This window comes from Vulpes lagopus, chromosome 4, assembly GCF_018345385.1.
Source record: "Vulpes lagopus strain Blue_001 chromosome 4, ASM1834538v1, whole genome shotgun sequence".
In the NCBI taxonomy this organism is placed as follows: Eukaryota; Metazoa; Chordata; class Mammalia; order Carnivora; family Canidae; genus Vulpes; species Vulpes lagopus.
The window spans coordinates 131177352-131193535 of NC_054827.1; the positions used below are offsets into that span (position 1 = coordinate 131177352).

General features: G+C 50.8%; 1 protein-coding gene across 4 annotated transcripts in view; it reads right to left on the bottom strand.

The window, feature by feature from the left end:
- EVC2 (EvC ciliary complex subunit 2) overlaps positions 1 to 16184 on the bottom strand; it is a 128066-nt gene that overhangs the window by 27444 nt on the left and 84438 nt on the right. For 2 of the 4 annotated variants that reach the window (XR_005987446.1, XM_041753323.1), the window contains exons 14-17: positions 14011 to 14465; positions 7463 to 7667; positions 7095 to 7175; positions 4806 to 4928 (exon numbers count right to left, since the gene is read on the bottom strand). Coding sequence is in view for 3 of the 4 variants with exons in the window: in XM_041753323.1 (XP_041609257.1) it covers positions 4806 to 4928; positions 7095 to 7175; positions 7463 to 7667; positions 14011 to 14465 (864 nt within the window). In the remaining variant the exon portion in view is untranslated. The remainder of the gene's footprint in view (positions 1 to 4805; positions 4929 to 7094; positions 7176 to 7462; positions 7668 to 14010; positions 14466 to 16184) is intronic. The other 2 variants (XM_041753326.1, XM_041753325.1) reach the window with 2 other exon arrangements.

Genomic DNA, 16184 nt, shown 5'->3' on the forward strand with positions numbered 1-16184 from the left:
TGGCTCCTAGCTGCCTCCTAGGGCTCCCTTCTCTATACCTAACAAAAATAGCCTTTCTGAGGACAGATGAAATATCTTTCAAAACAGACCTGGTATAAAAACAACAGGTAAGCCACAATAAATTCCCAAACATCATTATCATATACACTTACTTTATTCTCTAACTAAAATATAACAAAATTAGAAACCAGTAACCAAAAAAGTTTTCTAAAAGAATAAGTTAAAATTCAAAATCCATGACAAAAAAAAATAGATAAAAAATTTCTACTTCTGGCCATGATGGAAGAACTAGGAGCAGATTTACTCTTCAACCAAGAGGCAGCGTAGGACTGGGCTACCTGAAAAAGGAAATAGACAAGGTGACCCCACAGCCGCCCCAGTTTTCTGCTTGAATGCAGCTCTTACGATGTGACATTGGAAGAGGACCCAGGGGAAGCCCAGCAGGTGCAAAAGGTTAAGTCAGTTTGGGAGGCCACTGTGTCTAGAATGTGTGGGGCAGGGCTCCAAGGAGGAGGGAGCTGCAGAGACAGAGACAGCATTTCAAAGGGCTATGGGGTGTCCTCAAGGATTTGGCTAAGTGCCAGGCATGCTTGGATTTTAAAAAAAAGAAACTATGCCAGACCAGGACAAGAACCACCAAAAATCATAGGCAGAAAGATTGTTGGAGCTCACACAGAGCTGGGAAGTGTCAGTGTTCTCATTAGCCAGAGTGAACAAAGTACATAGGCCTCAGCAATAGGGACACATTAGCCCTCAACTAAAGGCAGCTCTTGATCTAACCTAATAAAACTTAAAGGCATATCTCAAAAGGGTAAAGTTAATCCCAGACAATTTAACCTCCTGTCCAAACTCCTATCCTATTAAAGAAAACACAAAGTCCAGTACCCAGGATATAAATCCTTCAATGCCCAGCACCTGATCAAAAATTAGCATGCACACAAAGAAGTAGGAAAATAGGGTCCACAGCCCAGAGAGCAATCCATCTGTGGAAATGAGAGAGATGATGGATCCAGCAGATAAAGACATGGAAACAGTGCTAAGAAACAGAAATGAGGCAGTGGCTTGGAAGAGAACAAAACAATTGTCTGTGGATATGATGACTATGTAGAAAAGAAAAAAACCCAACAGACGAATCCTCACAACAATCCTAAATGTCGGGTGCTTCTATTATCCACATTTGAAGGATGCCCACACCAGGGCACAAAACAGTTAAGAAGCTTGGTCAATGTCACACAGCTGGCAAGAGGCACAATTAGGACTTGGACTCAGATGTCTGGCTCCAGGGATAGAATAAGACAGTCTGGAAAGACTTATAAATAAAAACTCATAACACTGCTTTACACCAGTAGCAAGTCAAAAACATAATTGAAAATAGGTTACCATTCACAACTGCAAGAAAACCTACAGTGTATCTAGGAATCACCAGAGAGAGAAATATCTTATGTATAAGGTATAACCATAAACCCTATGGTTTATCACCAAGTCTAGAGTGAAAAGGAGCTAATGGGAGAGATGCTAGGACCATCCCAAGCGAATTGAGATCTATGGTCACCCTACTTAAGGAAACAGCTGTTCCAAATAAAGAGACATTCTGCTTTTGGGGGGATGGAATGATAATTTTCAAATGAATCTGTAAATTTCAAGCAGTCACAACAGAAATTTGTTTAGGAATTTAACTTCTAAATGTGGATGCCCTCCAGAGTCTCCCAGGAGTAAAACGATGCTTCTGAGAGCTTACAGTGAGCCCATCAGAAGGCCTGGCTGTCCCTGGCTGAGTGTCCTATTTCTGATCACCGGCACACCCCAGCCCCTCAGGCAGCTGCCAGGGACCAGAGCAGATGCCTCACTCCATTCACCTCTCAGCTCTACAGAGAAAGAGGTCAGGCAGGTAGCCCACCCTCGTCTGTCGGTCTCCCTGAATCAGTCACACGACTCTGTGAGTAAGTCACAGAGCCGTTCATCCAAGGTGGAGCTCGGATCAGCCAGGTGGATTTTCCATCTGAAAGCAGGAGGCAAACTTCCAAATGGCTGATGTGCAAAGTGGCTGCTCATCTGAAACTGTGACCATCTCACGAGCAGAAACAGAGACCAGGGCCTGGCTCAGAGAAGACAGTCCAAAAAAAAACCATACCTTAAAGGAGGAAGTGGAAGGAGACAGGAAGACAGGAGAAGGACAATAAAGGCAAGGGAATAAGTCAAAGAAAGGCGACGGGATGTGGGAAGGGCACCAGAGAGCCACCTCGGGAGGCTGAGCCTTCTCATTGTCCCAGCTTGCTGGATCACAACGTCGTGGCAGAAGGACATGGGTGATGGAGGCAGACATGCCTCCTTCCATCCCAGGCTCTAGTATATACGGACGGTGTGACTTTGGGAAATTTTCCCGACCTCTTCAGATGGAACAGTCCACCTGAGGCACATATCAATCCGGAGTTGAGGGTGGCAGGGATCACTGGTGCCTTCTAGTAAAGAAAGGAGGCACCCCTAGGTGCCTCCAGTATGCCTGGCAGCCCCAGCACTGGAGCCAGAGTCCCTCTGGGGACACCACACTGCCAGCGAGATGGAGGCTCTGCCGTGAGTCTCTGATCCAGTCCCTCTCTCCAGCTACACGAGCCTCGAGGGACTTCCAAATCCTGGAACGTGATCACATCATTCTCAGCCACTGGCACACAAACCCAGGACTGTCATTTCTCTCTGCAATTACCCTGCAAATGAAAAATCTGAACAACTGCAGCTCAGATGCTAAAAGACGCATGGATCAATTTGGGGAGGCACATCAAAGCCGTTGACTTGAGAGTGTGTATTCTATCGGCACTTGCCACGGTGAGATAGCCAGTTGTGAGGATGGCCTGTCATTAAAAGGTTAGAGCTGACAAATGCCTCTTGTCTGCCTTTCTCTGGGTTCTGGCGCAGACACATGGAGCCGCTAGCATGGTAGCCCATTCAAAGCTCAAAAACCCTGACACCAGTGGGTTATCATTGTCACAATCCTCATTTTATCAATGTGGGAGCCAACACCTGTGTGTCCCACGTGGCACGATCACGAAAGATAACCACATTCAGGGAGAACATTCCCTCACTCCCAACCAGGGCACTGGAGATGCAGAGGCAGCCTGGCGACGAGGAGCAGAGGGAGAGACTTCGGGTTCAGGTGCTGGAGCCATGGCCGCCTGGCTGCAGGAGCCTGGGGACATTTATTAAGCTCTCAAGGCTCAGTTTCCACATCTGTAAAATTAGGGACGTTGGTCGCTCCTACTTTCTAGGGCGATTGGGAGGGTCTGAGCACCTGGATTGCAGGAGAGACTGACTGCCTGGGTGTGACTCCAGAGCTACTTCTTTGTGTTTCAGACTCTTTCTCTAACATAGGGACAGGAGTAAGATACCTTTTACAGGATATGTGATGACAAAGGGCATGAACATGTGTGAGGAACCTGACTCTCAGACTGCTTCAGCTCTTAGTTATCCAACTATAAAATATATATGTGATATATGTGCCAAGTGCCTGTTACACGTATGTAATATATATGTGTGTATAAAGTACTGAACCAGGTGCCTGAAGCCACAGGCTGACTCAAAAGCAAACAAAATAAATGAGCACTATTCTTAATAAAGTGCTGTTACATCTTAAGAGGGGAGTGACGTTCTTAAATCAGTGCACAGCACAACAATGAAACGTACACCGCCCCTGAAAATGCCAGTGTTTCCTCCAGAGCTGAGCGGAGGGCTGGCCTTCCACCCTTGTGAAGGGTCCAGCTCGTGCTCAGGACAAATGCACGCCTCCCACGGAAATGACAGAGGTGAACTCGGGGCAGGAGGGGCTGCTGAGCATGGCTCAGGGAGCCGTGGGGACAGGATGTCATCTGTCACCACTCACTGTCACCCAGCCATTCAGCCTGTCCCACTCCTTCATTGATGGGACCCGCGAGACTCAGCTGGCCTTCTCAGCCTGGCATGTGAGCCCCTTCCACCACAGATGGCTGTTCCTCCCTTGGGACACCCTGCATTGCAGTGAAGCAGCCTTTTCACGGGGCTGCCAATTCTCTGGGCTCCTTTTTTTTTTTTCTTTTTTATAAAGATTTCATTTATTTATTCATAAGAGAGACAGAGAGAAAGGCAGAGACATAGGCAGAGGGACAAGCAGGCTCCCCACTGGGAGCCTGATGCGGGGACTCGATCCCAGGAACCTGGGATCATGACCTGAGCCAAAGGCTGAGCCACCTAGGTATCCCTCTCTGGGCTCCCCCTGAACTTACACCGTGTCCCTGGCTGTGGCTTGGGATGCCCATTATCTCTGCTAACACCAATCCCAAGATCCCCCTAAAGTCTGAGGGATTTGGGTCACAAACTGGCACATGTGGGAGAAAACACCCCACCTGGCCCCCAGGTGGCCACCCTCCTCTGCATCTCTCTCTTCTACACAGCAGGCACCCAGGCAGCAGTAACACGGTGTCAAGGGGGAAGAACACGGATGACACTGTGTTCATGCATGGTGCCCGCAGCAATGTGAAGTGCAGTGAGTGTGAGCGCTGCAGCGCAGAGCCAGGCACGGAGGTGGTGGCCCCCAGGGCAGCACAGGTGGGGCAGGATGTGGGTCCTGCAGGACAATCCCCAGCTCCGGAGGGGAAGTGCGGGGGTGGGGAGGGTTGCAGGCAGGATCCGGTGGAGAGCCCTGAGGGGCACAGTGGGTTCAGGCTGCAGGATCCCCGACGGAGATGGGCAGTCACGGTCCCCGGGGACTATGCACCCTGGGAATGGGGTGGCGTCACTGCTGTGTGGGCAATGAGAACAAATGAAGCAGAGGGACTGACCTTTTCAACCAGGTCTTCGGGGGCCTGTTCCTCAAAGAGCTGAATTTTATCTTCGATGCACTTCCTCAAAAGGTCTATCTTGCTTTTACTCTTGGAGCGCGGCTTTCTAGCCTTGGACTGTTGCTAGAGGGGCAAGAGAACAGGGCAGGTTTGCACAGCCCCCATGTCTCCCAGAGCCAAGAGGACATCCCGCAGCCCCCAGAGCTGCACGGTGGTCTTAGGTGGACAGAGAGGGTTAGGGGTCTGCTTTCCTGAGCAAGCTCAGGTCATGGACCTTCAGTCCACCAAAGGCAGAAGGAGGACTCCGCTGGCAGAGCCAAAGCTTTGCAGTCAGACAGCACGGCCAGCTCCAATCCTCCTCCCAGCTGTGGGGCTTCCACCCGTCAGCCTCTTGGAGCCGGGACTTGACAGAAGAGGGCCCCCTCCTAATGAAGCTACATGGAGTGGCTCCCTGCTGGCGCCAGTAGGCTCCACCACCACCTGCACCTCTGCTTTCCTAGGATGGTCCCCGGGAAGGGAGCCAGGCTCAGCCAACCACAGATACCAACCCCTGTCCGCCCAGCCATGTGTTTCTTCTGCAGGGGTATTTTGTTTTTATTTGTGTGTGTTGAGAGAGAGAGAGAGAGAGAGAGAGAGAGAGACTGAGCAGGGGACAGGCAGAGGGAGAGGCAGAAGCAGACACTCCCCACTGAGCAGGGAGCCCAATGCAGAGATTGATCCCAGGACCCTAAGATCACCCCCGAGCCACCCATGCACCCCTCTTCTGCAGGGTATCAAGCGAGTACATTTCATGCTGGAGGCAGGTGTATCTGCCCCTCTGAGGCAGAGTGCAGGGCCAAGTCTATTTCCAAACAGAGCACCTTGAACAATGTTAGAATCAGATACTTTTTTTAAAAAATTGTATTTATCTGATAGAGAGAGAGAGAGAGCACATGCACAAATGCAAGCAGGAAAGTGGCAGAGGGAGAGGGAGAAGTAGGCTCCCCACTACCCAGGCAGCCCCATGCAGGATTCAATCCCAGGACCCCAATATTATGACCTTAGCTGAAGGCAGACACTCAACCAGGTGCCTCTGGAACTGGAAACTTAATGCCTGCCAGGATTGGCCCTCAGTCAGCTCAAAAGCAGGGGAAACACACCTCAGTTCACTTTGACGGAAATGTCTTAATTCATGTTCCAAAACTTAAAAAAACAAAAAACAAAAAACAAAAACTTTGCTACTTTGTCCCTTACTCTCTAACTACCATCATCTTATAAATCCTGCACTTTTCTAAGAACAGAAATAGAAAAAAAAACCCACTTTTTTTAACGTGAAAAAATATAAAAGCTTCTAAGTTGTTTCTGCATCACACTGTTTTTTATTCAGTAAGAAGACGTCTGAATTTTTTTTCTTCCTCTAACGGAAAAGCAGTGGATGGAAAGTCAGAAAATACCAGCCCCAAGCCCAATTCTCCTGTCCCCTGCCTGTCTCATTGGTTTGCTTTTCCTGTGCTGGTTGGTTTCTCTTCTGTAAAACTAGCATGGAAACCTCGCTCCTGACACTGCTGTGAACGTGCACGAGATCACGCCAGCTTACGTGCTTCAGATGCGTAACAGAACATCACCTCCAGAGAAGCCCGACACTTTGCATACATTTGGCATTTGGTGGCTGGCTGGCTCTGTCAAGCATACTGCCCACCTACTATGTGCCAGGTACTTTCTAGGTGCTGGGGTCAGGGAGCTTGTCTGCAGTGGGGACACAGAGTGTAAGCAGGCGAAGCAACCAGGACATTTCAGTGACCAATCACGTGAAGACATGGACCACAGCCTCGTGATGAAAGACTGCAGAGGGGGGTCTTCTGGACGGGTGCTCAGGGTAGACCTCTGCAGGGGTCAGTTAAGTGGAGCCTCGAATAGGCCATAAAGATGGCCCTGGATGTTCTAGGGGAAGCGTGTTCCTGGTAGAAGAAATGGCAAGTTCCAAAGGCCTTGTCTTAGGTTGGGTGCCCCAGAGGCAGAAGCAGAGATGGGGATGGGGTGCACATGGTCTCCTAAGAGAGGAGCTCGGAGCAACATGTGGGGAGTGAGGGAACCAGGTGAGGAAGGGAAAAAGGCCACACAGGGCTGGGGAGGGGGTGCTCAGGTAAGTCTAGCCTTGACTGCTCCATGGGGGGCTCCAGAGCAAACACGGCACCCAAGAATGGTCTGCCTCTCAGGCACCTGACAGATACTCAAAAAAAAAAAAAAAAAAACAGCTGTCCATCCTCATGCTACAAGGCCCAGTGTGAGAGGTTCCCTTTCCTGACCTACCTGAGTTGAGGTGAGCATCTTCCTCATACTACTTATAGAAGGGCCCAGGCTTCTGTATCCAGACTCGGTCACTGGGCATGGCTGAGGGAACAGGAGGGAAAGAGACCTCTCATGCCAGGTGGTGCTCATCTGCCTGGGGCCAGGCCCAGGAGGAGGGTGCAGGTGTGAGCTGGGAGCGACTGAAGTGCAGGGCCTGGGTAGGGGGGTCTGGCTGGTTAGGACAAGCTTGGCAGTTCCAAGAGTAGCTGGCTGCAGAGCAGAGTGAGAAGAGAGGAGCCCAGGGTGGGCAGCAGGGCCAGAGCCCAAAGCGTCAGGGGCGGGGAAATGCCCATGTCTACAATCAGTAGCAGCCAGGACACCCTTCTTACCTGCAGCCCAGGGGCAGCCAGGGCCTGGTCCAGCCTCAGGAACTCTGCTTCTCGCCAGGCAGTCTGAAACTGTTGCAGCAGGACTCGGGCCCGGATTTTGGGCAGAGCCAAGCTCCTGTCCATCTGAGCAAAGCAGCCATGAACTTCCTGCCTCATCCTGAGCAGCTCCTCTTCAGACAGGGAGAAGGCCGAGGAGCAGAGCTTCCTGGACAAACAAGAAAGAGAGGGAGACAAACTATAAGAGACTCTTAACTCTGGGAACACACTAAGAGTCCCTGGAGGGGAGGTGGGCAGGGGATGGGATAACTGGGTGATGGGCATGAAGGAGGGCATGTGATGTGATGAGCACTGGGTGTTATATGCAATTGATGAATCCTTGACTTCTACTTCTGAAACTAATAACGTACTATGTTAACTAAATTGAATTTAAATTAAAAAAATTTTTTTTAATTTAAAAAGGGGTGCCTAGGTGGCTCAGTAGGTTAAGCATCTGGTTTCAGCTCAAATCATGATCCTGGGGTCCTGGGACCAAGCCCCACATTGGGCTTCCAGGTCAGCAGGGAGTGTGCTTCTCCCTCTCCCTTTGCCCCTTCTCCCAACTCATACTCACTCTCTCTCTCTCTCTCTCTCTCAAATAAATAAAATTAAAATATGAAAATGATGGGACACCTGGGTGGCTCAGCAGTTGAGCGTCTGCCTTGGGCTCAGGGTGTGATCCCAGAATTCTGGGATCGAGTCCCACATCAGGCTCCCTGCAAGGAGCCCGCTCTGCCTCTGCCTATGTCTCTGACTTCTCTCTGTGTCTCTCATAAGTAAATAAATAAAAATCTTAAAAAATAAATAAATAAATAATTAAGATGAAAAATAAAAAGAGGAAACGGATGGTGGGCAGGGGGTGCCGGGGGGTGGAGAAACTGGGAATTCAAAGAGCAAACTCCATTCATTAAATCTACATTTGGAAAAACCTATCATGTCTTTAACCATGATTCCACAGGAATCCCCTGAGCACCTAACGTATCCTGCAAGGGACGCACCACCATGCTGGAGCAAAGTTGCAGCTGGAGGGATGCCTGGGTGGCTCAGCAGTTAAGTGTCTGCCTTCGGCTCAGGGCGTGATCCTGGACTCCCAGGATCGAGTCCCACATTGAGCTCCCTGCATGGAGCCTTCTTCTCCCTCTGCCTATGTTTCTGCCTCTTTCTCTGTGTCTCTCATGAATAAATAAATAAAGTCTTAAAAAAAAAAAAGTTGCAGCTGGATGAAGCAGGGCTGTGAGGGGGTCTGTGGGCAGGCAAGAGGCCTCCCAGGTGCCCTGACCTGGGAGAGAGCCCGCGTTCGCTTTAGACACAGACATGCAAACAAAGCATCATCTACCTAGCCTGCCCAGCAGCACACTATGTAAGGGCCAGTGGCCTGGAGGAGAGATGCCTGACTCAGCTCAGGAGGACAAGGAGCCAGAGGGGCCTGGCACTGGGTCTTAACAGATCATGACTGACAGGCATTGCTCAGAGAAAACCCATTCCACCCTGGGCATGAGCCAAATGTTTTATCGGTAAAGGATGACCTGTGTCCCCCGAGAGCCATCAAGTCCTAATACCGAGTACCTATGGAATGTGATCCTATTTGAAAACAGGGTCTTTGCTGATGTGAAAGTAAGATAAGATGAGATCATAATGGAGTAGGATGAGCCCTTAATCCAACTCATCAGGAGCAAAGACAGACCCAGACACAGGGGAAGGACTCTGGACCAGAGAGGCACAGTGTGGGGTGAGGGAGTTGATGGATGCCAAGGCTGGGGGCAGCCCCAGAAGCTAAAAGAGGGACAAGGAACAGATCCTGTCTGAGTGTCTTCAGAGGGAGCCTGGCCCTGTGGACGCCTTGATTTCAGAGTTCGGGCCTCCAGAACATCACCAGAATACTTTCCTGTCGTGTGAAGCCTCCCTGTTCGTGCTACTTTGTGGTGGCAGCCCCAGGAAACAGATTGCATTTACCTACATCATTGCCAATCCTTTCTGCAACTCGGTCCTCAGTTTACAGATGAGACTGAAGGATCCTCCCACTCTTCCTTTCTGACAAGGTCCACAGCCCACTCTACGGGGGTGGCTGGCACAGGCTCACTGTCCCACCTGTCCAGAGAGATGTAAGGGGACGTCTGCTGGGGATCCCTGCACAGAAGTTCCGCCCAGAGCCAGGAGCAGAGCAAGTCAGGGAGAAGCCTCCTCTCCCCCTCCTGCTTTGGGTCACATGTGTCTGTTCACTTGTTCGTCTGACAAATACTCTCTGTAGACAGACACAGATTTGCTTGGTTATTCTGGCAATGTCCAGAATAACAGCATAAAATATGTCCTGTGGCTGCTTTAAATGCAGACATACCTGCAGGACGACCATGGGAGACCATGGCCAGCCCTGCCACGCCCAAATCTCAACATGGGAGTGTGGGAGCTGGGCTAGAATGTTCTTCCCTGGAAATAGAATAGGACCTTCCAGCTGACACGGACCTCCAGCTAGACATGGTCTGAAGGCCCCAGGCCCATGTCCTGACACCCCATCCTGGGTTTCTCACTATGTGGGGTCCACCAATATTTTTTAAAAGAACCTCAGCAAACAGCAGCTGCTCCTTTGTACTTGACCTCTTGGAGAACCACTGCCCCTGTGTTTGCGGGTACGGGGAATCCCATGAGAGCCACTCTGAAATGACTGAGTCATCCTTCCTGCCCATCTTCAAGCCGATGGGCCCTGTGTGGTCTGGCCTCAATCTTCTGCTGGGCAGGCAACCAGATAAACCAGAAACACAGGAGATGGGCAGGGTCTTGTCCCCCAAGGAGTTTAAAATCTAGGCAGGAGTTCAGGAAAGAATCTCAAAGACATGCTTTCCCTAGCAAAAAACATGCATCCTTATTAATTCCTACTTTACCCAACCAGGTTTACAGCAACTCCATCCTGCTTGAAGTCGGAAAGCTTCTAAAAATGTGTTTCAAAACTATTGTGCAAAGCCATTTTTACCTAATGCCTCAAAAATAAAGGCTGCAACCTTTTGGAATCTCAAATCAGCAAAGTATACGAGCAGATGCACATCGTGGGCATCGTTGCCTGAGCCTCTTTAACCCTTAGAAAAATCATAAAGAGTTTTCTGATAGCAAGATGAGAGCTCTCTTTTCTCGGTGAATGACTAAATCAGCGGCAGCTCTGGTAATATTCTTTGCAAAACGGATCCAAATGGAGTTGCAGAAAATGACCATCTGGTAATGGGAATGTCAAGTCTAATTCACATGCTTCGAAGCAATCCAAAGTGTGTAAAGAGAGACTTTGGTGCAATGTGGGTTGCGCCGAGTCATTACTGCTGAGAACAATTCGTGGGAATAAGAAGTGGTGATGAAGGATCTGATTTTTACGGAGAGATGATGCATCCTGTGCGCTCAAGAAAACCGAACAGTAACAAAGACCAGGAAGTGAACGAGGACAGAGCCATAGAGACAGAGATGAGAAAGAGCCCAGAGGTGGCACCTTCTCTGCAAACAGAGGGGGACCTGTTCTCCCCGGCGGCCAGCTCAGTCCTGGGGAAGAGCCCTGTGCAGGAGGAGAGGAAATGGTTGAAGCCAGGCAGCTCCTATTCCACCAGAGGTCACTGCCAAGGAAGGGTGCGTGTGGTAGGAAGAGGCTCTGGCACCGGTGTCCCCAAAGGGGGCAGGTGGGAGGGACCACTGATGCCCGGCACCCAGCGTGCTGGCCCAGCAGAGAGGGGAGGTGGACTGGCTGGGTGGATAGGCTGGAAAGGACTCACTCCCCTCCTGCTGCCCCTGCCCGTCCCACAGCATCCCCTGCACACTCCTGTCCATGCAACCTGTGCCAAGAAACAGGGCTCTGGGTTGGTTCAGGATTACGCTGTGCCGAAGGTTCAGCTTAAACTGTGAAGGTGTCTATACTCAGAACAGGATACTAAATGGGCTTCTGTTTTGTTTGCTTCTTTGCTTGAACGGGTTGTTCAGGTCTGTCTGTTTGCTTACATTTCTGGGTTGGCTGGCTGGTTGGTTTGTTGAAGGGAAAAGCAATTTTAAGGGATACTGATTGGAAGGTCTGTTTGGGAAAGGGAGCAGAGGCTTTCTGCCATTGCCAAAGGGGTACAACCGTGTCCTTGGAAGGACACAGTGACTTAGTTGCTCTAAATAAACAGACTGAGTAGATGGTGGTTATTGGTTACTTCCCCTGCGTTACTGGCAATGGCTCTCAACTTTATTCCTTCACACCAGTCACACTGGTCTCCCCATGTCACACCCAGATAAGGACCAGGACCTCCTATCAAGGCTGCTCCTCCCTGGGTCTTGCCCCCTTTCAGCAGAGCACCAATGCCCTGTGCCCGCTCATCTCTGGCTCCCAGTACCAGGTCGGTGGCTGGCACACACACAGTGTATGTCCCTGGGAGCCCGGCAATGATCCGGACCCTCCGCTGTACCCGGTACGGTGACCTGCCCGTGCTTCCTTTGTCATGATCACCTCCTTAGGTGTCTGCTCTCCTTCTGATCATCTGAGCTCCCAGCACAGGAATGATGGCAGCAGCTACTACTTACGAATCACATCAAGGGTCATGTTAAAAGATTTAAATATATTAACTCATGCACTCCCTCATCGATGCTGCGAAGGTGGCATCTTGTTAGACATGACCGACGACCTAACCCAGAGCTACTTCCTTACTCCTAGTAGCTCAGTGCTTGTGTAGAAGGGTTGCCCTCCGACAATGTTGGGGACAGGACCATCCCTCACAGTCCCAGGGGATGCCACAACTGGTATAAGGCAGGAATTGGCAAACTATGGCCTACAGACCAAATCCAGTCCCCGGCCTGTTTTTGTTAATAAAGTTTTATTGGAACACAGTCAAGTTCATTAGTTTATAGACCGTCTATAGCTGCTTTCTCACTACCATGGCAGAGCTGAGTAGTTTCAAGAGAAACCCTGTAGCCCTCAGAGATTACACTTATCTGCACTTCATTTACAAAGTGTACAGCCCCCTGGTCTGGACAGTCATGGTCCTTCATTCTCCTTGCTGGTGAATAGTTTATGCAGGGGCCTGTGGTTTAGTCCCAACCAATGGTATCAGATGAGGTGATACCTCAGATGTTAAAAAGAGATGATGAGTGTGATACCTGGAGCCACAGCAGCCATCCTAAAACCATGAGGGGATGAGCCCAAACACCAAGGGGGCACACTGAGGATACTGAAGCAGAAAGACCGTCAGGACTGGTTCCTTGATGGAATCACCAAGCCAGTGAATCAAGACTAGAAGCACTTACCCCCTGACCCCTTCTTATAAAATATTTTATTCACCTGTCACCAACCTGATAGTATGGCGTGATGCTAGAAGCACCCTAAATGATTTAGTTCTGCCATTTAAAGCAAGACACATGAGGCTCAAAAGTTAAGTAACTCTCCTATACTCGGACACTCGGCAGTGACACTGGGATTCAAATCTAGGCATTCTGGTCAATACTGGCCACATCTCACTCCTCCCTAGAGCCCCCATACTAGCCCTGTTTGGAGCTCCTTCAGCTTCCAATCTGATCAGCCAGCCTCAACTGACTGCCAAAAGCTTTGTCGATCTCTGTTACACCACAAAAGGTGTCCCATTTGGGCCACGCCAATCTCATCCACACAAGAGCTGACAAATGCTGCCAGGAAGGGCAGGGCTGTGGAGCTCTGGCATGTGACTTCAGCTGCGCCTCACTGCTTCCACAGCACCCTATCATTTTTTCTTTAAGATTTTATTTATTTATATTCATGATAGACACAGAAAGAGAGTCAGAGAGACACAGGCAGAGGGAGAAGCAGGCTCCCTTCAGGGAACCTGATGTGGGACTTGATCCCAGGATCCTGGGATCACGTCCTGAGCCAAAGGCAGATGCTCAACCACTGAGCCACCCAGATGCCCCACCCCTCTGTCATTAAAAACAGTAGCTGTACCACTTATCAATGTTTTCTTGTCACAACACCAGGACAGTTAGCCAGCTGTGGCCCCTACATCCTACTCAGAGACAGATGTCATTATATGGTTCTCTAATCAAAAAAGAAACAATGAACCCAAGCACCAGATCAGTAAATGAGGGAAGGGGCCAGTGAAGAGAGGGCAAGGGTAAGGCCTCACACTATGGCCCAACATCACACGGTGCTGACAGCTGCGTGGGCTCGGAATGGCCTCACTGCTAGTTCTCCTCCCCACTCTGCTCCCAGGGATAAGGCCCCTCATCAGCCGAACTTCTGCTGGCGGGGACCAGATGCAGTTTCTGCTGATACAGGAGCAGCAGGTCCCAGCTCCCCACCAGTCACATCCTCCCGTGGGACCCAGGGCCCCTCCCTGTCTTCTTGCTACAAAGCCTGCCTCCCACCCACCCTGGCTGCTCACAGTGACCCTAGGTGGCCCCCTCCCCTGGGCCGCGAGTTCATGGGGCTAAGGAACTGACATCAACCTCCGCTGGTGCAGTGCCCGCTGTCCCCACAGGCAAGGCCAGGACCCTCCCTCGGGGCAGGCAGGGGAGAGTTAGGGCACATGCAGGGTGCTCACGTGAAGATCAGGTGCTCCCAGCGTCTCAGCTCGGCCTGCTCCTCTGTGGAGACCTCCAGAGCATCGTCCTTCAGTCTCTGCCGCACGCTCTGGACGCCTTCCTGGTCCCTGTCCCTCTCCTCAGCCTCTAGCTGCCGGGCCCGGGCTGCCAGCTCCCGGCTGTGCTCTTCCAGGATCTGCTGCAGAAAGAGCCAGGGCACACTGCGCTTGAGCAACTCCTGGGTCATCCCCGAGTTCTGCAGGCGCCGCAGCTCCTCCGTGGCCTTCTCGGACAGTGAGAGGGTCAGGGTCCTGAGGTCGTCCAGGGCGGCCTGGTCCAGACGCTCCTGCAGCTCCTCCAGTGCGGCGCCATGCTCCGCTAACAGGTGCCCCCACTGGCCCAGGTACTGGCTGGCGTCCTCGGCAGCTCGGAGGGCCTCCCCCAGGGACAGCTGCTCCTTCCTCTGTTCCTTGTGCTGAGGGGTTTCAGAGAGGACAAGTCAGTGGGGACAGCCCCTGCATGCACAGGCCTCTGGGAAACCCCATGGAAACCTGCGGTGGAGGCAGAGTGCTAGCGGTCTTCTCCCAACCACCTCACACTTAGAAAACTATCCTTAAGAAAGCAACCCAAAATAGGGCTGCTGGGGGGCTCAGCCAGTGGAGCGCGCACCATCTCTTGATTTCGGCTCAGGTCATTATCTCAGGGTCGTGAGCTCCAGTCCCATGTTGGGCTTCCTGCTTAGTGAGGAGTCTGCTTGGGATGCTCTCTCTCCCTCTGCCCACCCCCTGTCTGCTCACACTTGCTTTCTCTCGAAAAAAAGAAAAGAAAAGAAAGAAAGAAAGAAAGAAAAGAAAAAAAGAAAGAAAGAAAGAAGAAAGAAAGAAAGAAAGAAAGAAAGAAAGAAAGAAAGAAAGAAAGAAAGAAAGAAAGAAAGAAAATAACCCAAAATACAGTGAGGGCTCCATTTGTTGAATGTGTATTGAACACACATTTATTGGGCAGGAAAAACCCAAGAACAGACCACTGGGCTCCAGCCCTGGCTCCTCCATGGACAAGATGAGGAACATCTAACCCTCATCCATAAAACGGGGCCAATGATAGGATCTACCCCACAGAGGAGCTGTGAGGATTGCATGAGTCATTTAGCATGTGTGTAGCTGTGAGAGGAGGGCCCAGTACAGCGTTCATGTGAATGAATGTCTGCAATCATTCTGTGTCCTGGGGACCAAGGACCTGGGGCTTATGAGCTTATAAGGGGAAAAAACATCCTGAGATCTGTGACAGACAATTTAAATGAGGAGGTCAGAGGAGGCCTTTCAGGAAGGAGATCCCGTGAGACCCAAGAGGGAGGTCACACCTCAGGCTAGGCAGGTTAAGATATAGGGAGAGAACACAGGCAGAGGAGGAAATGTGGACACACATAAAGATGTCCATAGCGCTGGTATTTATCATAGCATTTGCAGACAGTCTCTGTTCTGTTCTGTGAGGACATGGGATGGTCCAGGTGGCCAAAGAGTGTCACCATTCTAGCACCATCCATCAGGCACCTACCAGTTGTCCTCTGTGCCAGGGAGACGGCGGAAACCTCCGCCTCTGTGGAGCTACATCCTACATCTGTGCTACTCACAGACTGATCAGAAGCAGGAGCAAGAAACGATACTCACAGAGGACTGCTAGAGTCTCTGCCGTTCACCCATCCTTCTAGATCCTAACCTTGAATCAGGCCAGATCATGAGAGAAAGGTGGCCTTGGGCCCCACTGATGTCATCCTTTAGCCGGGGGAGATGGACAAGGTGATGGTCAAGGATTGGGTGGTGAGAATCCTGGCTTTATGTTGGGATCAAAACTTAATCATAAAAAGCAGAGTTTCTAGGGATCAAATTAAAATGTGAATCTGCATCCCTTTCCCTCCATCTGGAATGGGGCCAGACAATACGAAGTATTAGTGCATACACCTCAGAAATCCTCTGGACCTGTCCTGCCATGTTCAGGGCAGTGCTGACGCTCTGATCAGGTCCCACACCCTAAGCACTAGGGCCTCCCATGGGTTTGCACCTCCAGGCTCCTCCATCTCTACCCCACAGGCTGCTCCTAAATGGAGCATCCCACATCTGATTGTGTCCCTCTCTTCCTGAAGACCCTTTACTGTCCCCCACTGAACCTTCAGCCTGGCATGATGGGCCCCCTCGGACCA